Below are 22,864 nucleotides of genomic sequence, written 5' to 3' on the forward strand. Positions count from 1 at the left end.
ATCTGGTCCGCCCACTTATAACTGTCATCACCTCCTGTAAGAGTGTTCCATAACATTTAGCATCACTTGTAAAAATAGGTTAATTATGTCTAAGTTTTGTTTAATGCATGTAACCCTCTGGACTCTGTAGCCAAATTCAGCAGGTCCTTCTCTGAGCATCTTCCAGTTCCTAGAAGGCACCAAGCTCACTCACCACAGGGCCTTTGCACAGGCTGTGTGCCCTCTGCCTGGACAGTCACCCCCTCTCACCCTCAGCCTCTCCTCCAGTCCTTCTTGCAAGACAGCGCCCACATTTCTGTTATTTCACGTGTACTTGTGCCTTCCCTCATGAGGACAGGGATACGGTCTGCCTTGTTCGTCACCTTAACACGCTTCACCCCCAACCCCAGCACACAGCCTGTCACTCAACGCTGATTTAGAGGATGAAGAAACGATTCTTTCCGTTGAAAATTTTAAGCTCCCACAACTAACTGTAAGGTTTCACTGGTAGGAGGGTGGGGGATCCCCCCCATCCACCCCCAGCACAAGCTGGCAGGTCAGGCTTCCAGGAGTCATTGCCCAGTGCCTGGCATCTGTTTATTGGAACCAGAAAAGAGGAGAAGCAGATAGAGGCCAGAGAGAGAGGATGGTGTCTCCTTTCCGTGGAAGAAGGTAATTCAGGCATAAAGCAGTAACACAAGCTTCCAGAACACCCTTGAACACACTTGCGGACCGCCTCAACCCACTCCCTCCACCCGGGTGGGCGCGGCGCCTTTAAGGCTCCCGGAAACGGCCAGCAGGACCGGAAATGACCCGCTTTAGTGCACCTCTTCACGTGGTGCGGGAGGGAAGTGACGCGCGCGGCCCGGGAGCTGCGGACGCGAAGGCCGACGGAGTCGGAGTCGCGGACGCCGCGGGGTCTCCGGGACAGGTGACCGGGGGAGGGGGCCGGGAGCGCGCCCGGAGAGGGCGGGGTCTGACGCCCCACGTACAGGGGCGGGTGCGGGCACGGGCCGGGTAGCGAGCGGCCCGCGGGGGCGGGGTCAGAGTACTCTGCGGGGGGCGGAGACTGGACGCCCACATGGGAAGTTGGAGGGGTACTGGAGGGGCGGGACGTCGGTGGGTGGGCAGGGCCGGGGTAGGCCGGGCTGAGGGTGAGTCTGGAGCGTGGGTGGGCAGCTGGGGGCGGGGCCGAAAAGTAGTGCTCGGGCTAGGAGCGGGGCCGTTACGCGGAGAGCTAGGGGCGGGGCCGGGACTCTGGTCGAAAACTCTGGGGGTGGGGCCAGAAAGTTTTGCCTGCCCTGGAAGTGGGTCCTTGAAGTCAGGGGCTGACCCGAGGGTGGGGGCGGGGCCAAAAAAGATGCCGGGGAGCTGGGGACTGGGCCAGAGTGCTGGCAGAGAATGCTGGGGGTGGAGCCAGAAAGTTTTGTGGGAGCCCGGGGCGCGGCCAGAGTGTGGTGGAGAAGCTAGCCGCTGAGCCAGAACCTAGGGGCGCCGGGGGGCGGGGCCAGATTTTGACTCGACTAGGCGGGGGCGGAGCCAGGGGGCGTGACCAGAAGGTTGGAAGGACAAATCGGAGGCGGGGCCAGGGTGTTGGCTGGTGAGCCGGGGGCGGGGCCGGTGTAATAACGCGAGAAGGAGGGGGCGGGTTTAGGCTGTTGCCTGGGGATCTAGAGGGCGGGGCCAGAGGGTTGGCTGGGAAAGTCGGAAGCCGGGGGTGGGGGGATTAATGACGCGAGCATGTGGGCGGGGCCATAGGTTTGGCGGGAAAGGCGGGGCCAGAAAGTTTGCCCTGGCTCGGGGCGGGCCCGTGGCGTTCTACCGGGTGGAGACGAGCTTTTCCCTAGAAAGCCGCGGGCGGGCGGGGAAGTTCTGTCCGCGCTCGGGCGGGTACACTATCCGCTGGGAGGTCAAGCCAGACCCAGGAAGTCTCTCCAGTGGGTACCGGGCCTGTTGGCGGAATCTTTGTGGGAGTGCGGGGAGGCAGCGGCACCTTTCTTAGGATGCTGGGGGTGGGGCTAGAACATTCCTGAGTGTAGGGGCAGCAAATAGGAGTGGGGTTCGAACTGTTTTGACTGTGGGGTTATAAGACGTTTGTGAAACTCCTGGGAAAGAGGCAGATCTAGACTGTTCACGGGGATGTGGGCGGCACCGGAATGGGCACAGGGAGTTGGGCCTAGAACTTTCTTGTGCAGGTTGGGGGAGCGGCTCTACCTAAAGCTCTCCTGGGATAGAGGCCCGGGTTTAAACTCCCAGCACAGAGGTGTGGAGACTGACCTAGAATTTTCGTTTTGAAGGGAACAGTATGGGATGTTTTCCTAAGTGGTGGGGCGGGACCAGAACCCACCCAAGGTGGGTGTGATTACATTGTTTTTATGGGAAATGGGTGAGTCCAAAACGTTCCGGAGAGGACTGAGTCTAAACATCTCCAGGTAAGGGGCGGGCTAGCACTTCAAGAAGAAGGTGTGGGAGTGAGGGCTAACATTACCCTGGAGTGCAGGTGTTTGTGGGTGCGCGTGCAGTGTGTGCGTTAGAGGAGCCCCCGTTATGGGAGAGGAGGAGACAGATTGGGTAGAGTCATTGGCCTTAGTCCTTCTGTTCCCTCTGACCTCAGGAACCCCGAGTGCTGTGTCCAGATTCTGCAGGGAAGGTTTGCTGGGACCCTGGTCCCACCCTGCCAGCGGAATGGTGAGAAGGAAAGTGGGGTCTCTGGGATCTGAGCTTTGGGGCAGGGGCCTTGGGAGGAGGGGACCCAGGTTCCCGACTCTCAGACACCAGATTGAATGGCACTGGGGTGGGTGTAGGTTTTTCTTACTGTCTCTGAACTGTCTACCCCTCTCAGTCGGCCACACTGGATCTGAAATCGAAGGAGGAGAAGGATGCTGAGCTAGATAAGAGGATCGAGGCTCTTCGGCGGAAGAATGAGGCCCTCATCCGGCGCTACCAGGTGCCCTAGCCCCGCCCTGGGAGACCCCATCCCCTCTCCTCCCCGCAGTGAGTTTCCCTCACCTCTCCCTTCCTTAAAACCTTTTCATGACTTTTCATCACTCTCGGGATAAAAGCCAAAGGCCTTAGCCTGAGATTTCTTCTTTCATTCCATCATTCATTCATTTGTTCACAAGTATTCTCCAGTGTCTTCACTGCACCAGGCCCACTGCTGAGTGGTGCTGGGGAAGCAGCAGTGATGGAGATGGCCCTGGGCCCCGGGCCTCACAGGCCAGTAGGGATCCAGCTGTGGCTTCAGTCAGTGATGACCCAGAGTGGGCAAGGCTGGGATGGAGGAGTTCAGGGTTCTGTGGGAGCCCAGAGGGGGCTCTTCACCCAGCCCAGGGGATACTAAGGGGGCTTCCTGGAGGAGGGGATTCTGAGACCTAAAAGGTAAGTAGATCGTTAGCCAGTCAAAAAGGAAAGCATAACACGTGTAACACAGAGGGAACAGTTTGTGCAAAAACTTGGAGCTTAAAGTTGGAGGGTCAGTTGGGGGATATTGACCTGGAGTGATCAGCTGGGGCCAGGCCATGCAGGGCCCGGAACACCACCAGGCTAAGAGTTTGGACTTTTTCCTAAGGACACTGCGGATCCCTGGAGGACTTTGAGGGGGAGTGGGACCAGGTCAGAATAGCTTTTTAGGAAGACCCCTCTGGCTGCTGTGTGGTGGTGGGTGGGAGGAGGGGATATTGGAGACAGGGAGGAAGCTGGGGCAGGGACTTCGGTGGGGGATGTGGAGAAGAGGTGCCCGGCCTGGGACAGGGCTCTTGGGAGGGACTCAGTGACTGACGGGCTGTGGTGGGGTTAGAGAGGAGAGAGGGTCCAGGACAAGGCCCAGGTCCCTATCACAGGTGACAGAGTAGGTGGTGGGGCTGTCCCTGAGATGGGATGAAGAGTGGGTTTCATTTATTCATTCTTCATACGTTTGTTCATTTAAAACAAAAACAAAAACATATTGAGCCTCTGTTGTGTGCCAGGCAGTGTTCTAGGCTCGGGGTATACATCAGTGAACAAAACAGACAGATATCCCTGTCCTGGGGCAGATTCTGTCTCGGGGAGGAGGCAGGCGATTAGCAAAATACACATAATGCGGGGTAGTGACGGGGGGGGGGAGGGGTGAGAGAATGGCAGGGGAGCTGGTCAGGGAAGGCCTTCCTGAGAAGGGGACTTTTGAGCAGAGACCTGAAGGAGGTGAGGGACTGGAGGATCTCTGGGGGAAGAGTGTTCCCGTCGGAGGGAACAGCGGGTGAAAAAGGCCCTGAGGCGGGTTTGAGCCTGGTAGGTTCCAGGAACAGTGAGGTCAGAGTGAGTGAGGGGAGAGAGTGGGAGGAGAGTTCATGGTGGTAACGAGACCAGACCCTGTAGGGCCCCGTCGGCTGTGGGGAGGCCTTTGGCTCTGGCTCAGAGACGGGCACACAGGAGGGTTCTGAGCAGGGGAACAGCCTGGCGGAGTTTGAGGGAAGGTGCTGAAGTGACCAGCTTTCTTGTCTAGAGCTCCAGAGAGAGGTCTGGGCTGGGGCAGACGTGGGAGGAGTTCAGGGGGCTGTGGGAATCCAGCTGGTTCAGAGGACCCCTGACACTCCCTGTCTCTGTTGTTTGCTCCTAGGAGATCGAGGAGGACCGTAAAAAAGCTGAACTCGAAGGAGTAGCGGTGACAGCTCCCCGGAAGGGCCGCTCAGTGGAGAAGGAGAATGTGGCAATGGAAATGGTGAGCTCCATGCCGGGATGGGGACTCGTGAGTACAGGGCGGGGGCAAGGGTTGAGAACTAAAGGCCTTCCCAGCTGCCCCAGACCTGTGGGAGCCTTGATCCTGGCAGCTGCCCTCTGGGCCTGGGATGTCCCCATCTCCCTGCCCCAGTGACTGTACTTTCCCCCTCTCCCCCCTTTCCAGGAGAAGAACCTGGGTCCCTCCCGGAGGTCTCCTGGGACCCCTCGGCCCCCAGGGGCCAGCAAGGGAGGCCGGATCCCCCCTCAGCATGGAGGCCGGGCAGGCATGGGCCGGGCATCCCGCAGCTGGGAAGACAGTCCCGGGGAGCAGCCTCGAGGAGGAGCTGGGGGCCGTGGCCGGAGGGGTCGGGGCAGGGGGTCCCCTCATCTCTCTGGAAATGGAGATGCCTCAACTGCCGACCGCAAATCCAAGGTAGGAGCCGAGCAGGGGCTGGAGTCCTCTGGCGAGGCTCCACGTGGTCCTGTTTCTCTCTCTGTTCCTGTTCTCAAACGGATTGTCTCCTTCATCCATCTTCCTCTGTTTCTTTTTCGGCCTCTCTCTTCAGCTCTTTTTCATTTCTTCCCTCTCTCCCTCCCTCCCTCCTTCCCTCCTTCCTTCCCTCCTCCAGACCAGTGCTTGTAGGTACTCTCCCCATCTCTTTCTAGCTCTCCTGTTTTGCTCTCTGTCTGCTGTGTGCTTGCCCACCTGCCTTCCCTTGCCTGTCTCTCGTTTTTCTCTTTCTGATGCCGTCTGGCGGGCTCTGTCCAGCAGCGCATGAGCGCACGCGCGCACGCTTTCTCTTGCATGTGTGCGTACGCACGTGCTCTCTCTGTGTCACTCCCCGGAGTTGTTGGTGGGAAACAGTGATGTTCTTACTGTAACTGCTCCCAGTGCCCCACCACGCAGGTTAGCAGAGTGGGAGGCTGTCTGGCATGGTGGCTTAGGGGTCAGCCTTCTTCTGTTAGTTCCCTGTCCTTGGGCAGCTCACTTCCCCTCTGGGAACTTCCTGGTTATCACTCTTAAACGGGAATGAAAATCAGGTTTAAAGGTTATTGTAAGCATCATGTGACATCAGACATTGAAACCCTCAGAGTAAGCGCTCAGTGAGTGTTATTTAAGGATGGTTATTATATGTAGGTGCTAAGCTGTTGTAACAGAAAGACCCCAAAATGCCATGGCTTCAATCAAATGGAAGTTCATTTCTTTCTTGTATGCTGAGTCCTGGAAATGCCACGTGCTCATCTAAAATTCTGTTACCTTGGAAGGAGAGGAGAATGGATTGTGGGGGTCACCTGGCCATGTGCCGAGTTATTGCTGTGGCATTGTTACCGTGCCAGCCATAGTGTGCTGGGGTTCCCACCACTCTCCCAGGTTCGGAGTTTTGCTAGAAAGATTCACAGCTAAGATTTACTACAGGGAAAGAATACAAAGCAAAATCAGCAAGGGGAAAGAAGGGCCCATGGGCTGAAGTCTGGAGGATACCAGGTGCCAGCTTCCAAGAGTCCTCGCCCAGTGGAGCCACACGGGCTGCACTTAATTCCTCCGGCATTGACAGTACATGTCAAAGGTCATCTACTGGGGACTCATTAGGGACCTAGTGCCCAGGTTTTTTATCCGGGGCTGGTCATGTAGGTGCTCTCTGCCTAGTACACGCCCAAATTCCAGACCCCAGAAGGAAAGCAGGCGGTCAGCACACGTTGTATTTGCAGAAACAGTCGAGGTACGTTGAGCCCCCTTATCGGTTGAGCGGGGACACACTGAGAGCCAATGCCCAGCTGCCAGCCAGGGGCTGCCACGCACGCAGGCCTCAGAGCCTCAGAAGGTGACAGACGCTCGGGTTGAGTGGTTCTTTCTGACGCCGTGTGTCTTTGTTCCCCACCCCCCCCAACAAGGAGTGGGAGGAGCGGCGCAAGCAGAACATTGAGAAGATGAACGAAGAGATGGAGAAGATTGCAGAGTACGAGCGCAACCAGCGGGTCAGTGCCTCGGGCGCCCCCTGGCGGTGGGGCGGAGCCGCCCGGCCACGAGAGCCCGCCAACACCCCCCACCTCCGTGTACCTGCAGGAAGGCGTGCTGGAGCCCAACCCAGTGCGGAACTTCCTGGATGACCCCCGGCGACGCAGCGGGCCCCTGGAGGAGCCTGAGCGGGACCGTCGGGAAGGCAGCCGCCGGCACGGGCGCAACTGGGGGGGCCCCGACTTCGAGCGGGTGCGTTGTGGCCTCGAGCAGGACCGGCAGGTGAGCGCCGGCAGCCGGGGCGCCCGGGGCCACGACATTGACATTACGTCCGGCAGTCAGTCTCTGGGTTCGGGGGTGGGGTGTGTGTGGAGGGCCGGGTGCGGCCGCACGGGACACAGAGCAGGAGAGGCGGCAGCCCTGCACTCAGGCTTCGCCCCCCACGTGATTGTCGGTTCTTGAGCCAGCACCACACTGCTTTCCTTCCGAAGCTTTCTGGTGTGTTTTGGCGATGTTTTCTCATTACTAACGTTAGTGATATTTACTGGGCCCCTGCCGGGGCCAGGCACTGTTTTGGGTGCTGGGGCTAAATCAGTGACCATGTAATAAGATGTCAGGTAATGGCAAGTGTTGAGAAGAAAACTCCAGCCCAGCCGGGTCAGGGGACAGAGGAGAGAGGGATGCTACTAAGAGACAGAGATCTGGGATGGCCTCTCTGAGGAGGTGCCACGTGGGCAGATGTGGCTTTGATCTTCTCCATGTGTGACCTTGAGCCGGTGGCTCTACCCCCTCCCCGCTAGCTTAGAGGGCCTGGGGGAGGTGGTGTGGTGGGGGAGGGTTGTCGCTCGGCCCTGACTGCCTGTCTGCTGGGGGCAGGGCCGCCGGGCCGGCCTGGGTGGCGCTGGGGACATGACGCTCTCCATGACGGGCCGAGAGCGGTCCGAGTACCTGCGCTGGAAGCAGGAGCGGGAGAAGATCGACCAGGAGCGGCTGCAGCGGCACCGCAAGCCCACCGGCCAGTGGCGGAGGGAGTGGGATGCTGAGAAGACTGATGGCATGTGAGTCTCCGCCCTGCCTGCCCCTCTTTGGCTCCTCGACCTTGGCCCTGACTTCTGACTCCTTTGCCTGTCTCTGGTTTCTCACCCTGTGTATCAGTTAGCAGTTGCTAGGTAATGCTGCGTAACCACCACCAAATCTCAGGGACACATGAAAGCATTTCTTTCTCACGTGTTCACAGGTCTCCTGGGTTGGGCTGATCCAGGCTGGATTTGAAGCTGTGGGTCTACCTGGGTGTGCCTTCCCTTCGGGCTCCCTGGGGACGTGCTGGCCATGGCACTGGCAGATGTGCAGGAGGGAGAGTGGACACACTTCCCTATTCTGTTAGCCAGCAGACCTTGCATTGCTGTGGCAGGAACTTAAACTCTGCCCCCTCTAGTGGGTGGTACTGCTGTGGCTGCGTGGCCGAGGACACAGATGGGAACTCTCACGCGGGGGGGGCGTGAAGAATTACTTACAGTGATAACACCTCTGCATCCTCCCTTCCTCCCTCTGACTTGTCCCCCACCGACCCAAACCCCTTATCCTGGTGGCATTATTATCCTCAGGTCTGACTCTGTCCCCTTTCAGGTCCCAGGAAACATCCCGTTAGTCAAACTTAAAGCAAAGGCATCATCCACAGGAGCACTGACTTCCATAGCGAAGACAGAGAGGTTCTGGAAGAGCTGCCCAGCGGCAGTTTTAAGGTCGACAGCTGTAGTTTTTACATCATCCTCTATCCTCTGCCATGGCGCTGGCTAAAGAAAGAGGATCTTGTCTGTGTGCCTGGCGGTCGGAGCATTTATTTTTGGATCGTGAGCTAAGCCTGTGCCAGCGTGAGAAATGTTTTGCACAGATATTGTAGCTGATCTTTCTAAGGTGTAGACAGGTGGGGCTTTTGGGGAGATGTTCTCAGGGTTAAGACTGAGGAAGTAATTGTTTTTCTCTTATGTCCTCAGAGCAGCCGGCAGCAAGTCTCACTACTGCACATGTGCAGTGATTTCATGAGCAAACGTTTATTGAGTCCTTCCTATGTGTCATGGAAGGTTCTAGGTGATGGGGATATATTTTTCCGTGAGGAAAATGCTTCTGTCTTCATGGAACTTAGAGTCCAGTGGGAAAGATGGGCAATGAATAGAGCTCATGTCAGATGCTGAAGAATAATGAAGCAGAGTATGGAGAAGGTTGGAGGCTACTGTTTTGGACTTAGATAATATATGTAATAATATGTGATTAGGAAGTTCAGGAAAGCCTCCAAACTGAGGGCTGAAGGAGGTTAGGGAGTGGGTCACTTAGAGATCTGAGGAAGAGCAAAGGCCCTGAGGCAGGAGCTCCATGTGGTAGGAGAACTTGCTTAGCTGGGGAGGTGAGAGTGATAGGAAATGAGGCTGGACAGGGAGCTGGGGATCATGTACTTTCCAAATTTTTGTTCACGGGCGGGCAGGCTGTCAAATACTGTATTTTTTCTTCTGTATTTGTCACTATGATGTCAAATTTGCCCCTTGTCCTTCACCTGATCCTGTCCTCCTTTTAGTCAGTGACACTCCTCACCTCTGCCCACTTCTGGTTGACCACCTTGCCTTCTATGATCTTGATTTCTGACCCTGGCCCCCATCTCTCCCCCCAGTCTCTTCCCCCCTCCTGTTCTCCCTGTGCCCCCAGCTGCCTGCTCACCCCCTTTCTCTTTCCCCAGGTTCAAGGATGGCCCAGCTGTGGCCCTGGAACCATCCCACCGCTACGGTGAGTGGGAGTCCTTGGGTGGGGTGAGGCAGCTGGCTGGGCCGGGGCCGGGGGAGGGGTGGGGGTGGTTTGTGCCGTGCCCTCCACCCCCAACTCCCCCTGGGTTTTGTTGCAGATGACCAGGCCTGGGCCCGGCCTCCCAAGCCCCCCACTTTCAGGGAGTTCCTGTCCCAGCACAAAACTGAGGTCAGCCGCAGAAAGAGGAAGAGCAGCCGACCCCAGGCCAAGGCAGCTCCCCGTGCCTACAGGTGGGGGCACCCCTTCTCCTGGCACGTGCACAACCCCAGCAGGGCTGTGTGGCTCTACCCCTGGCCGTTCTCTGGCTTGTGTGTGGGAGGGTACATCTATCTGTCCTGTCTTGGCCCTGCCTGTCTCGGGCACTGGTCTCCCTGTGGGTCAGGAACTTGGTTTTGGGGGTGTTGGGGCCTGGCTCTCCACTTTGCCCTTATCTTTCCCCTCCTCCCCTCCCATCTGGGTCCTCTTCTGCCACTTGGCCCTCCTCCATCTGTCCGTCCCTGACGGACGTGCCCACCATTTCCTCCTCCTGGATGCTCCAGCGTGCCAGCTCCCGGTCTGGAAATCCCGCAGCCTGCTCCCCCCACCCAGCTGAATGTTGCAGCTGTGTCTCGGGGTGGGGAGCTGGGGGTGGGAAGCCCTTCCTCTTTCCACCTGGGCTTCACCCCGTTCCTCTGTTCCCTCCAGTGACCACGATGACCGCTGGGAGACGCAGGAGGCAGTGTCCGCAGCCCCTGAGCCCACACAGCCCGCTACCCCTGAGGAGGCGCCCACGCAGGTAGGGCGGCGTGTCATCTCTGGGCAGGTGATGTGAGGGTGCCCAGGGCCCACACCCTTTCCCCGACCTGCCTTGTGTTCCTCACAGCCTCCCGAGAGCCCGGTCCCTGCCCATCGGCCTCCCGAGGACGAGGGTGAGGAGGGCGAGGGCGGGGAGGGCGAGGGTGAGGATGGGGAGGGCGAGGAGTGGGAAGACATGAGTGAGGATGCGGAGGAGGAGGAGATCGAGGAAGAAGAAGAGGCTGACGAGGAGGGAGAAGAACCTGCCCGAGACCACCGACCCCACGAGCCTGAGCCCAGCGGGAGCCCCACCGGGAGCCCCACCGGGGAACGTGGCGACGAAGAGCCCGCTAGGCCGGAGGAGCCTCTGCCGCTCCCCCAGGCCCCTGCCACGCCTTCCAGCCCCTTCTCACCCACCGGGGGCCACCAGCCTGTGTCCGACTGGGGAGAAGAGATGGAGCTGAATTCTCCCCGGACCGCCCATCCGGCCGACGCCCTCTCTCCGGGTGAGGCCTGGCCTTTCGGAAATGCATGAAGCTGGCTGCTTGTGTGTGTGCTTGAGGGGTGCATGGGGGACCCTCAGCCTGAGCCCCAGGACCCCGTGTGTCCCACCACCCTGGTGGCTAGGGAGGATGGGCCGTGCCTGTCTCCAGAATGCCCACCCCCAGATCCTGCTCTGCTGTGAGCCATTCAGAGTGTCCTCCCCAATAAAGAGTTCACTTTCTCCAGTGACCCTCCCCACGTGTGTCCTTGAACCCCCCTCTCCCCCAGGGCCTTCTGTCTTGGGTGGGGGGATACTTGGAGGGGAAGGGGCTTGACTGGGCCTCCTCCTCCTCTAGGAGGTGACCAGCCAGCCCCTGCCTCCTTGAAGAGTGGGCCCAGCCTCCCAAGAATCCAGAAAGCTGAAGAGGAGGGGTCTGAGGCAGCTCCAGGTGGGGGAGCGGCTGCGCGGTGGCCTTCTTCCTTCTGCTTCCTCTTGGGTTGAGGGGAAGAGGGTTTCGGGGGAGCAGAACGGGGTGGAGTGGGTCTCTACCATTGGTGTGGGCGAACAGCTGGACGGGGGGTGGGGTTACGCTGCTGGGAAAGGGTGGGCGTGAAGGGGGTGGGGCTAAAGGAAGGACTTCCCCCCGGGGCCGAGCCGCTAGGAATAGAGTGTGTATAGGGTTTGGGGGTGAGGAGGTGGAGCCAGGATGGGATTAGGATTTAGAGACCCATCCCAGGGGTTCTGAAAAGTAATCTAAAAATAAGGGGGTGGGCTAGGTTCAGGGGGAGGAGCTAAGGGCAGGATTAGAAATTTAGGTCAAAAATAAGAATGGGGAGGGGCAGAGTAATGGATTTAGCTGTGGGCGGGATTAGAGTTTCGAAGTGTAAATTAGTAAATTGGGGTAAATTAGAAATACGTAAAATAGTGTGGTAAAAAAATTGGGGTAAAATAGAATGTTGGGGCCAGCGGACCTGGAGCAAGAGGCCAACCCTGTCTCCACCTCCAGCAGGTGGAAGCCGGGTTGTGAACCACGGACCTCCCCCAGGAGTGGGATTAGGATTTCGGGGCAGAGCCAAGGAAGGTCTGGTTAGGACTCAGAAGGTGGGCAAGGGAAGTGAAGGGTAGGTCCTGTAGGGCAGGCGTGATAGAGGTTGGCTTAGGCCCGTGGGATGGGGTGGGCTGGGGCCGCGATCGGAGAGGACGGAGTTTATGGTGGTGGCTGAGGCCGGGGTGCTCAAGCGCTTTGTCTTTGGGTCACGTGACTGGGATCTCGTTATATCAGATTATGTATTCGATTGTAAACAGGGTACTGCTGGGATGGGTGTTGCTGCGTGGGTGCACTCCGAGGATTAAAGGAGTCCGAGACTCGTAAACCGCTTAACGCGGGGTGGGCGGCAGCCAGGCTCAGTGGGGCAGAGGGGCGGGGCTAGAGCGTCCCGGTCCGGCGGTAGGGGGGCAGGGGTTACTGTTGCCCTCCAGTGACCACCCCTTCTCTTTCCAGAGGCGGACCCTGAGGGCCAGGAGACGGCGGAGATCACCGACTTCCAGAGGGTGCGTTTCTGCAAAGTGGTGGCGGCCGCTTCGCCACCGGGGGCCGCCCGCTGACCGCGCCCGCCGACAGTGGCCTCCGCGCTCTGCACTAACCTCCTGCCGCCTCGCTCCTCTGTCCTCTGCTTCCGCCACACTCCAGCCAGGAGAGGGTTAAATGTAAGGGAGGAGGAGCCAGGGATAGTGAACCGGGTTGGGCCAGGGCAGTAGTCCAGTCTCACAAATGGGGGGCGCTGTGGCACCGGGGTGGCTGAGACGCCCCCGAGTTACCGCCTTATGGAGGCCATGGGGGTCTAGGTGCCAGTTCCCGGGCCGTTTTCCGTCTCCAGGAGCTTACATCTGGGGCATGGCGAATAGCCGGTGACTCCTGAAGGACTTGATTTCCTCGGCCGCCAGCCCGGTCTCTATTAAACGCAGTGCTTCCGCTAACTTGAACTGTGTTGCTGGCGGGGGCAGGCTGGGTTGCTGTGCTTGGCGGGCTTTTCCGTGGCGGAAGAGGGGGGAGGAAGGGGGTCTTTCTTCTTCCACACCCCCTGATACGTCTTCCCTCCCACCCTCCCACAGGCCTCCCCGAATTCCTGAAGACGCTGCTGGGAGGGGACTGAAGCTTCCCCGCCTTGATGGGGAGGGGGAGGCAGGAGGGGCTTAGTCTGGATCTCCGGGCTGTGCTCTCTCCTCCCCGGAGCCCACTCTGGACCCCATGGTTTTAGAGAGGGAGATATTGAGGGTGGTCGGGAGGAGATGGGGAGGGGGCGTGACTGGTGTGTGTGGCGGATCTGGAGCTTCGGGGTGTGAGCTTAGACCTCAGGACACAAAGTATGGAGAAGGAGGCACGTCCCCTGAGGGGGCGTGGTTAGGGTGTCTGGGTGGGGCCAGAATTCTGGTGTACGGAGTTAAACCATGGGACGGAGGATGTTAGGATGTGGGATGGAACCACAAGAGCAGGTTTAGATGGGAATCCCTTATGCCGGTGTGGGGCGCAGCCGGCGGCGGAGGGCGTGGTTTAGAATGGGGTGCTCAAACTAGTGGAGAAAAGAGGTGGAGCCTGGACCGAAGATGGGTGAGGGTAGAGGGAGAAAAGGGTGGGATCGAATGTCGGAGTAAAGTTTAGCTTGGAGAAACGCAAATTACAACTGGGGCGGGACTGCGGCTAAGGAAGGGCGGGACTTAAAAGGCCTGAGCTTGGCAAGGGAGTGGCGGAGCTAGATGCCTGGAAGGAGTCTGAGTTCCGAAAGGGGACGGGGTTAGGGCGCAGGGAGGAGGCAGCAAAGGGAGAGCGGAGCTAAGCGCCGGGGTGGGTATAACCTCTGCCTGGCCAGCCTGGCGGGTGTCGGCTGGCCGAGACCTGCGTTTGAGAAAAATCGAGATACTGCGTGCTTGGGGCGGGCCCGGAGCCAGGTGGGGGCGGGGTCAGAACGCTGTGGTTAAGCCTTAGGTTGATGATGGTTGGCCGGAGGCTTAGGAGGTGGGCTTACAACGCGGAGAAGGCCCGCCCGCGCGGGGGCGTGACCACGCTGGTGGGGACGGGGTTGGACGAGGGAGGGTTAGAGCGCGAAGGCGGTCCTCCGGAGGGGGCGGGCCCAAGGGGCGGGTCCTGTGCGGGCTGTGGCGCTGGGCCGAGTGGGCTGCGGGGATGCGGGGCACGAGCTGCGTGGGTGGCGGCGGCGACAGCCCGGGTGGCGCGGGGCTGAGCGAAGGCCCGCGGGGCCGCTGGCTGCGCCTGGCTCCGGTCTGCGCCTACTTTCTCTGCGTCTCGTTGGCTGCCGTGCTGCTCGCTGTCTATTACGGTCTCATCTGGGTTCCCACGCGGCCCCCTGCGGCCCCAGCCGGCCCGCCGCCCAGCGCGCAGTCCTCTCCCTGCGGCGCCCGCGCGGGTGCTCTGCCTGCCTCGGTGCCCGCCGCTGCCTCGGTCTCTTGTCTCCTGGGAGCCCCTGGCGGGCCGCGACCCCACCTCGAGCTGCCGCACAGCCGCCGCCGCCGCCGCCGCCACAGCGACCCCAGCCGCCGCCCGAGCCGCCAGACGCCGGGGGAGACGCCGGAGGCCGCGGGGGGCGAGGACCTGGGTAACCCTCCTTTTCACCCAAGATGGACCGCCGGCCCTCGAGAGCCCGGCGCCCCCGCCGCGGATGCGCCGTTCCCGGATTGGGGTCTGGCTCCCTCTTCATGACATCGTCTAGCGTCTCCGGAGCCGTCATCCTGAAGAATGGGGGGCGAAGAGGGACTGGCTCTGGGCCTCGCCCCTCGCAGCTTCTCCGCCGTCAGGCCGGTCCTCCACCATCTGGCCGACCGCATACAGATCTCTGCCTCCTGACCCTCTCTCTTTAGGATTCTGAGTACAGAGTCTTCAGCCCGCCCCCATTCTCCCTGAATCTCCGTATCCATCTTCCACCTGCAATAAACTCAGCCCCAGCTGCCTCGTGCTGTGTTTGTCGTGTTGTCTACAGAGGTGCCGCTCCTCTCAAGTTTGTGAGGGCAAATCCTTCCTGGCATCTGATCTTCGTTTCTCTTCCTAGGTGGGCTGTGTGGGTTCTCCCCTTCCTTAGGGGGGCCCTTTACTTCTTCCATTGGTATCATGTATTTTCTGGGTTGGGATGAGGAGAAGAGACTTGTCCGCAACAGGGCAGTTGAAGGTCAGGCAGTGTGAAGGACTTCGCAGTTTTTTGCATGTTTGGGGCAGAGGTCAAGTTCCTCTGGAGGGGAGCAAAGGGTCCGGCCTTCTGTTACAGCACAGGAGACGAGAGATGGGATGATCTCAGCAAGAGCTGGGTTTCTGGGAGTTGTGATTCGTATAATTATAATGTCGGGGACAGAGGCTAAGTCACCTGGAGATGTCAGGGTGCTGCTGGGAGAGAATGAGGACTTCTTCCTGGGATCTGAGAGTTGAGTGTGGACAGGGGTGGTGGTAGAGCTTCTCTGCCTCTCTGGAAATCACAGAGGAAGTTATCAGAGCACGCTGCTGCCTTTGAAGATTAATTAGTGCAACCTCTCTGGTCTGCAATGCTGCCCGCAAACCAAGGTAGAGAAACTCCAGTCCTGATAAAAGAGTCAGAGATGGTCGAGTCCATTTTCCCATCCTGACTACTAAGGCCTAGCTCTGGGCAGGGCGTTGGACCCTACAAGCAGGAAGTGGTTTCCTGTCCAACTACCTCCCTTGAACTGGAGACATTCCCAGGATGGTGACGCTGAGCCTCTTCCCTAGACTGGGACATCTGTGGATATGTACCTGGCTAGGAATGTCGATCTGTTTACCTCCTCTGCTTCCTCTACCCCTCCAGCACCACTTCCCAGAGGGTGTCTCCAGACTGAATGGAACTCAGGAAGCCAGCACCTCTTTCCAGTTAGCGTAGATGGTGGTTAGGGGCACTGACCTTGGGCCAAGATGCCCAGATTCAAATCCTAGCTCTTCCTCTCACTAGCTGTGTGACTTTGGGCAGGTAACTCAACCTCTCTGGTCCTGTAAAATGAAGATGATCATAGTATTTATCTCAAAGTTTTCTCTGAGGATTAAAGAAGCTGGCGATTTGAAGCCCATAGAACAGCATGACATGTTCTTTCTCTCCACCCACCTCCGTCCCTCGGGGTTTAAAAAACCACAGCTTGGATCGCAAGGGATATCCAGTCAGCCCAGAGCCCTGGACACCAGCCAATGGTGAGTTAGAGGGAGGGACTCCATCTCTGTTCCCACTGGCCCCCTTCTCTCTAGTTCTCAACTCACTTCTCCCAGCCCGTTTTCCTGCTCTCTTGGTTTCTCGTCTGTGTGTCTCCCTCACCACTGTCTCCTCTACCCCTTTTCTCTTTGTCTCTCAATCTTTGTGTGTCTCTGTCTCTCTGATGTCTGTCAATATTGTCTCTGTTTCTATCCCTCACTCTGTTCTGACTCAGTCGCCTCAGCTCTCTCTCTATTTTGTCCCGCTTCCTCACTTTTCTCCCCCCCATCTTGATCCAACCCCCCCTTCTCATTTTTCCCCTAGTTCAGCCTCCCTCACTCCCCTATCTCCTCCCCCCCTCCCCTTTTTTGTGTGTTTCTCTTCCCTTCTCTCTTCCTGTTTTTCGCAGCCTCTCTTTTGGTCGCTATCTCTTAATCTTTCATTTAACAAATATTTATGCAGCACTTACTATGTGCCAGGCCTTATTTTAAGCACTGGGGACACAGCAGGGAACAAAACAGGCAGAAATTTCTGCTCTCAGTGGAGCTGACATATCAGTGAAGAGACGGACAAGAAATATAGATGAATAACTTAAGTATATGTTATTACTATCAGGTAGTAATAAGCACAAAGGAGAAAAATAATCAGGGCATAGGGGATAGGGAGTGATGAAGTTGCTGGTTACTGGCTAGAAGCCTAAGAGAAGTGAGGGCAGGACATGCAGGTCTTGGGAGAAGAGTGCTCCAGGAATCAGGAACAGCAAGTGCAAAGGCCCTGAGGCTGAAGGTGCTTGGCTTGTTCAAGGAACAGCAAAGAGGTCAGTGTGGCTGGAGCAGAGTGAATGAGAGGGAGGGCAGGAGAAGGTTGGGGGAGACAGAATGGGGGTAGTTTGTGCAGGGCCCCATGGGACAGGGTGAGGAATTTTACTCTGTGTGAGGTGGAGAAGTGGGAGGCTTCTGAGCCCGATATAGGTGTTAACAGGACCCTCCGACTGCCACGTGGGGAATGAACTGCAGGGAACGGGGGTGCAAGCTGGGAGCCCAGTAAGGAGACCACAGCCGTGATTCAGGTGAGGGACGATAGCGGCTAGACCAGGGTGGTGATGGAGAGGCGAGGAGAGGTGGGTGGTCAAATTTGTGTGTATGAAATACCCATGGCATATGAGTTACTATTTTAACCATTCTGAAGTGGACAGTCACCGCCATCCATCAGTCTGACAGCTGTGAAAGGAGAGAGGGAAAGAGGGACTGGGTCGGAGGAGCCTCTGGCTGTACATCTGTGGGGTGGGGGTGGGGTGTGTGTGACTATGGGGCGGTCTTTGAGCAAAGGTTGCCCATCAGAGGAGTCCTGGGAGGGGCTGCAGTGGGCTGGCACTAGTACCCACTGTGTTCTCTCATTGGGAGCTGCCCAAGGGAGGCGCGGCCTTGGCACCAGTGAGGTGGGGCTGTCAGACAGCTGTGCTGTCAGCAGCAGGATCTCTTAAAGGGAGATCTGAGCAGCGCCATTCCATGGCCACCACAGGGATCTAACTGTTTCTAGTTCTTTCTGGCCTCATCCCCAAGCGGCTTCACCTGGTGCCCACAGATCCAGGCACCTGTGAGCTCCTCATTCCCATCCTAAAGAGATAGGGAGGCTTGGTCCCCTACTGATGAGCCAAAGGGCTTGCCTTCAGTCTGATTGGATCAGCTTGGGTCACATGACAACCCCGGAACCAATGCCTGTGCCAGGAGGGTTAGACCAATCAGGACCTACTGCTGGATCTGGCCAAAGCCGGCAGACATGACAAATCCTCAGCCAAACTGCAAGGACTGGGGCTACCAGGAGGGGGCGCTAAAGAGTCGCAGTCCTCCAGGATCCTGCCGTCCTCCCCCACGTCCAAGTTGAAGTCGAAAATTTACAATCAGAGCAGGAGTATAGGTAGATGACGTGTGAAGGGCCTGCCGATAGAATCCCCTATCCCTTATCCGTAATTCCGAATTCCAAAAAGCTCTGACAACCAAAAAAAATGTTTCTTCAGGGGGTCATTTTGGCCCAGTCTCACATGGCGGCAAGTCAGCTAATATGCGTTCTTAACACTATTTATCTCCGTTGGTGTGAATTTTCACACATTTTGCTGCAAATATATTAACATGTCTGATGGAGCAGGGTCTGCTTCAAGCCCCTGGGAGCGTTACATAATATATGGCATTCTCTCAGAATTACCTTTCTAAAATTGGAACAGTTCTGAGTTCTGAAACGCATCTGTCCCCAAAGACTTCAGCTAAGGGATTGTGGACCTCTAATTGGGCACGCTGCCAAACCTAGATTCGTCTTAATTATTTGTTCAACATTTATTTAATGGCTTTGGGAAGAAACTCATTTTCCATTACAATCTTTTTTTAAAAATAGAGAATGACGTTCATTTACTAAGTCCCTTTTGTTAACGATATGCTATTTTAGTGTGTGTGTGTGTCTGTGCATGTGAAAGTGTGTCTGTGTGTATGACTATATGAGTGTGTGTCCATGTGTGAAGCTGTGTCTGTGTGTGTGAAAGTATTTCTGTGTGTGTACATATGGGGGTCTGTGGAGGGATGGTGTGTGTGTGTGTTTGATCTTGTCGGCGTGTCTGTGACTGTGTGTGTTTGTGAGCATCTAGTTCTGTCTGTAATTTTGTGTGTGTGCATGTGACCGTGGATCTCCGTGTGAATGTCTGTGTGTGTATGTGTGTGAATGTGCAGGAGAGGAGACATGGTTCACGGTTTAAAGTTAATATGCTGAAATAAAATCCTCATTTCACGCGACCATCTCTGTTTCTGTCTTAGAATTTCAGCGAACTCCACAAAATGACTCAAATTTTGCGCTGTCAAGCAATACCTTATACTTCCACTAGAGGTCGCCTGTCCACCTGGGCCAGAAGAAACTTTAATTCCTGGGAGTTTGTAGATCCTTGCAGAGAAGTGCCAGGGACAGCTAGCTCAGGCTTGCCTCAGCTGCACATAGAGCAGCAGTTCTCAAACTTATTGGTCTCAGGATTCTTTTACACCCTTAAAAATTCTTGAGGACCCAAAGAGTTTTTTTGTATGTGTGTTATATCTATCGCTATTTAAGCATTAAGGGGCTTCCCTGGTGGTCCAGTGGGTAAGAATCTGAGCTCCCAATGCAGGGGGCCCAGGTCCGATCCCTGGTCAGGGAACTAGAGCCTGCATGCATGCTGCAACTAAAAGCCCGCATGCCTCAATGAAGATACTGCATGTCGCAACTAAGACCTGGCACAGCCTAAATAAATATTTAAAAAATATGTATATGAGTATTAAGATTGAGAAGTTAAAAATTATTTAGTAAGTCATTTAAAAATAACCATGATAAATCCATTGCGTTTCTGCAACGGTTTTATTGTGGTAAAATGTACATAACATGAAATTTACCATTTTAACCATTTTTAAGTATACAGTTCAGGGCTTCCCTGGTGGCGCAGTGGTTAAGAATCCGCCTGCCAATGCAGGGGACATGGGTTCAAGCCCTGGTCCAGGAAGATCCCACATGCTGTGGAGCAACTAAGCCTGTGCGCCACAACTACTGAGCCCACATGCTGCAACTACTGAAGCCCGCGTGCCTAGAACCCGTGCTCCACAACAAGAGAAACCACTGCAATGAGAAGCCTGCACACCGCAACGAAGAGTAGCCCCAGCTCACTGCAACTAGAGAAAGCCCGTGCGCAGCACCGAAGACCCAATGCAGCCAAAAATAAAAAAATAAAATAAATAAATTAAAAAAAAGAGTATACAGTTTAGAGGCACTAAGTAAATTCACATTGTTGTGCAACCATTACGACCATTCATTTCCAGCATTTCTTTTTATCTTCCCAAACTGAAACTCTACCCACTAAACAATAATTCCTCATCCCCCCAACACCAGGTAATCTCTATTCTACTTTAGGTCTCTATGAATTTGCCTATTCTATGTACCTCATGTAAATGGAATCATACAGCATTTGTTCTTTTGTGCCTGTCTCCTTTCACTTAACATCATGTTTTCAAAGTTTATTCATGTCGTAGCACGTGTCAGAATTTCCTTCCCTTTTAAGATTGAGTAATATTTCATTGCACACAGATACCAGATTTTGTTTATCTATTCATCTGTCGATGGACATTTGGAAACATTGCATTTAAACGTAAATAACATTTTAAATGAGAAATGCTATATTTTCCAAAATAAAAATACTTAATGAGAAGAATGGCATTATTTTACATTTCTGAGAATAAGTAATGTCCAGTTCAAGAGAAGACAACTGGATTTTCAGAGTTGCTTTTTCATTTGATCTGTTGCAATATCACAAGTCATCCGGCCTCTGGAAGAATCTGGGTGAAGTCCAGCCAAGTCATGGGAAATCCTGAGCGTGGGCTTTTTCAGCCTGTTAATCACCAACCACACTACCCTGAAACTTATGTGGTTGTAAAACCACCTTTAGCCTTCCGTGTCATCTGCATTTAACATTTGGTCTGGGTACAATTACTTGTGATTTTGCCAGTGTCATCTTGCTATGTGGTCCATGGATCACAAATAAAATAAAAATAATCTGGTGGTCATACAGTCACATTGCAGCTATGTAATGATGAGGAGTCTGTGGATATATACTGCTGGTAATGTATCAATTCACTATAGTTGGGTAACAAACAATCAAAACCTGTGTGTGATGTACACATATTGTAACCAAAAGTGTGGTCCAGCTGCTCGCAGCTCAAAAGCCAATAAAGAGGCAAGGTTGGTGGAAGTGGTGGGGAGGGGAGGGTGGACACCTGTTCAAAGGCTGACTCCCCCTCCCCCTGACAATCAGGGGGCGAGAGCTTTTATAGACAGAGGGAGGGGCTGCATGCAGAAACAGCACAATCAGCTCTGACAGTCATCTTGAAATTGGTTATCAGTGGTCTAATTAGCATCATCTTGACTGTTTTAAGTACAGTTAATCTTCAGTTCCAGGGTCAGTTTGTTCCCATTTCCTTGAGGCCAGTTCTCAGAATTGTGGCAGCTTATGTCATGGCTACAGTCTGGTCATCATGTAGGTAACTTCTTCCGCTTGCTGGAGTTTTCAGTATCAGACAGCTCACAGGATAGGCTCAGAATATTATCTATAGCCCTTGAGAAGGAACTAAAGGTCCTTGACTATGCTTAATGGCTAAACTATTATTATTATTTAGTCTTGTTGGACTGATTTCCTCTGTTTCTGCATTTTCTCACTTCTCCGATTAAACTTATTCTTTGGCTAACGTTTTTCCACAGACGAAAGGCAGGTGGAGGACATGCGGAGGGGGAAGGACCTTAGGGTCTTGCTCCGTTTCAATACGAACATTTATTTAGCTCATGCTGAGAGTCACCTAGCTGATTGTGGCAGGATGGCTCTACTGATCTTGGCTGGGCTGTCCCATATGTCTGAGGTCGTCTGGGGCATGATTGATTGGGGCTGGACATGGTGGGCTGCCTCGCTGATCTTGACTGGGCTGCCTCAGGTGTTTGTGCATGGGCTGATCTTGGCTGGCCTTGGCTGGTGCATTCAATGCTTGGGACCAGCGGTCTATCCCAGGATCTCTCATGTTGATGGCAGAGGTGTGAACTTAACTGTACAGGTACATGTCAAGCCTCTGTTTGTGTTCTGTGTACCATCATACTATTGGCCAAACAAGTCACATGGCCAAGCCCAGTATAAAGGGGTAGAAGTATTATACATTCCTTCCAAGGAGATGAGGTGGATGGAGTGAAGACTTCTGAAGAGTAATCCAATCTGCTACAGGTGGTCATGTCCCAGCCTAGGCCACCATGGGGGGGGGCAGGGGGTGTTGGGGAAAGGGTCTGGACGTTGTGTTCAAACCTGCAACTGAGAACCAAAGTATGAGCATCCAGTAAGGGTGATATGAACGGCATGAATATTAATATTGAGCCTCAGAGAGGTTAAACAGTAATTTGCAGAGCAGTAAGTGTGTGTGTTGGGGGGATGAGTGGGTGGGAAGATGAAAATCCAGGCCATCTGACTCTGAACTGTTTCATTTCACTGTTTATTTTGCTTCTTAGCCCAAACCATATGGAGAGCCCACATGCAGACACTCTGGTTGAAAATCCTGGCTGTGCTCCCATTTGACAGCCAGAATCAACTGCCAGACATGTGAGTAAGCCCCCTGGGACATCCAGCCACTCAAGCCTTCAGATGAGTACAGCCCCAGCCAGCATCTGACTGGCCAAGGGAAAATTAAAAATATGGTCAAGGGTGTACTAGTTCTTAGAATTTGCACACTGAAGTGACACATATTCCTTCTTCTCATGTTTCACTGGGCAGGGAAAGTCACATGGCCCCGCCAAACCTCCAGTAGGTGGAACCCTACCATGTGCCCAGGAGAGCCACAGTATCTGAGACCATCTCTAATGACTGTCGCAAATGGGTTGTTTCCTGCTCTGAAACACGAGTCACACATTCTGCAGATCTTCTGTGAAAGACACCATTTTTGACTAGAAATTGGGCTTGCTTTCTCTTTATAACAGAATAGAATCACCATTGCCCACTAGTGTCACAAGTAAAAAGTGGCCACAAATCTCCCCACTTATGCCCTTTGCATTTGACTTTGTAGCTCCTCCTTTCAAGGGGTAGCACCAGTTTCCCCACCCCTTGAATCTGGGCTAGGCTTGACCAATAGAATGTGGTAGACGTGATGCTGTGCTAGTTCTGAGTCTAGGTCTTGAGAGTCTTTGTGTCTTCCGTTTGCTTCCTTGGAAAGTTTCCACTGCCATGGGAATAAGCCTGGGCTAACCTGCTGGAGGAGGATGAGAGCCTGCACCAGGCAGACCACAGGCATCCATCCAACTCCCAGAAACAGGGCCAACTACCCAACCCACATTTGACTTCAGATGCATGGTTTAGGTCATCCAAGACCAAAAGAACCATCCAGCTGACCCATGGATCTGTGAGCAACAACAAAAGTTATTGTTTTAAACTATTAATATTTGGAGATATTTGTTACATAG

General features: G+C 55.1%; 2 protein-coding genes across 4 annotated transcripts; both read left to right on the forward strand.

Annotated features, from left to right (window-relative positions):
• Nucleotides 1-808: 808 nt before the first annotated feature.
• Nucleotides 809-12,933, forward strand: CCDC9 (coiled-coil domain containing 9). Of its 3 annotated transcripts, none has more exons than XM_057534734.1 (15): nt 809-910; nt 2,594-2,667; nt 2,822-2,926; nt 4,574-4,675; nt 4,859-5,107; nt 6,568-6,651; nt 6,740-6,913; nt 7,508-7,689; nt 9,360-9,406; nt 9,522-9,654; nt 10,109-10,199; nt 10,287-10,704; nt 11,038-11,130; nt 12,184-12,233; nt 12,795-12,933. In XM_057534734.1, the coding sequence occupies exons 2-15, from the start codon at nt 2,665-2,667 to the stop codon at nt 12,810-12,812; spliced, it is 1,749 nt and encodes a 582-aa protein (XP_057390717.1). In that variant the 5' UTR covers nt 809-910; nt 2,594-2,664; the 3' UTR covers nt 12,813-12,933. The 3 variants fall into 3 exon arrangements, with proteins under 3 accessions (XP_057390717.1, XP_057390719.1, XP_057390720.1); XM_057534736.1 differs by lacking the exon at nt 809-910 and adding an exon at nt 1,758-1,916; XM_057534737.1 differs by lacking the exon at nt 809-910 and adding an exon at nt 2,023-2,411.
• Nucleotides 12,934-13,855: 922 nt separating this feature from the next.
• On the forward strand, nt 13,856-14,644 carry INAFM1 (InaF motif containing 1). The gene has a single exon (XM_057534738.1). The coding sequence runs from the start codon at nt 13,864-13,866 to the stop codon at nt 14,395-14,397; it is 534 nt and encodes a 177-aa protein (XP_057390721.1). The 5' UTR covers nt 13,856-13,863; the 3' UTR covers nt 14,398-14,644.
• The last annotated feature ends 8,220 nt before the right edge of the window (nt 14,645-22,864 follow it).

This window comes from Balaenoptera acutorostrata, chromosome 19 (genome assembly GCF_949987535.1).
Source record: "Balaenoptera acutorostrata chromosome 19, mBalAcu1.1, whole genome shotgun sequence".
NCBI lineage: Eukaryota > Metazoa > Chordata > Mammalia > Artiodactyla > Balaenopteridae > Balaenoptera > Balaenoptera acutorostrata.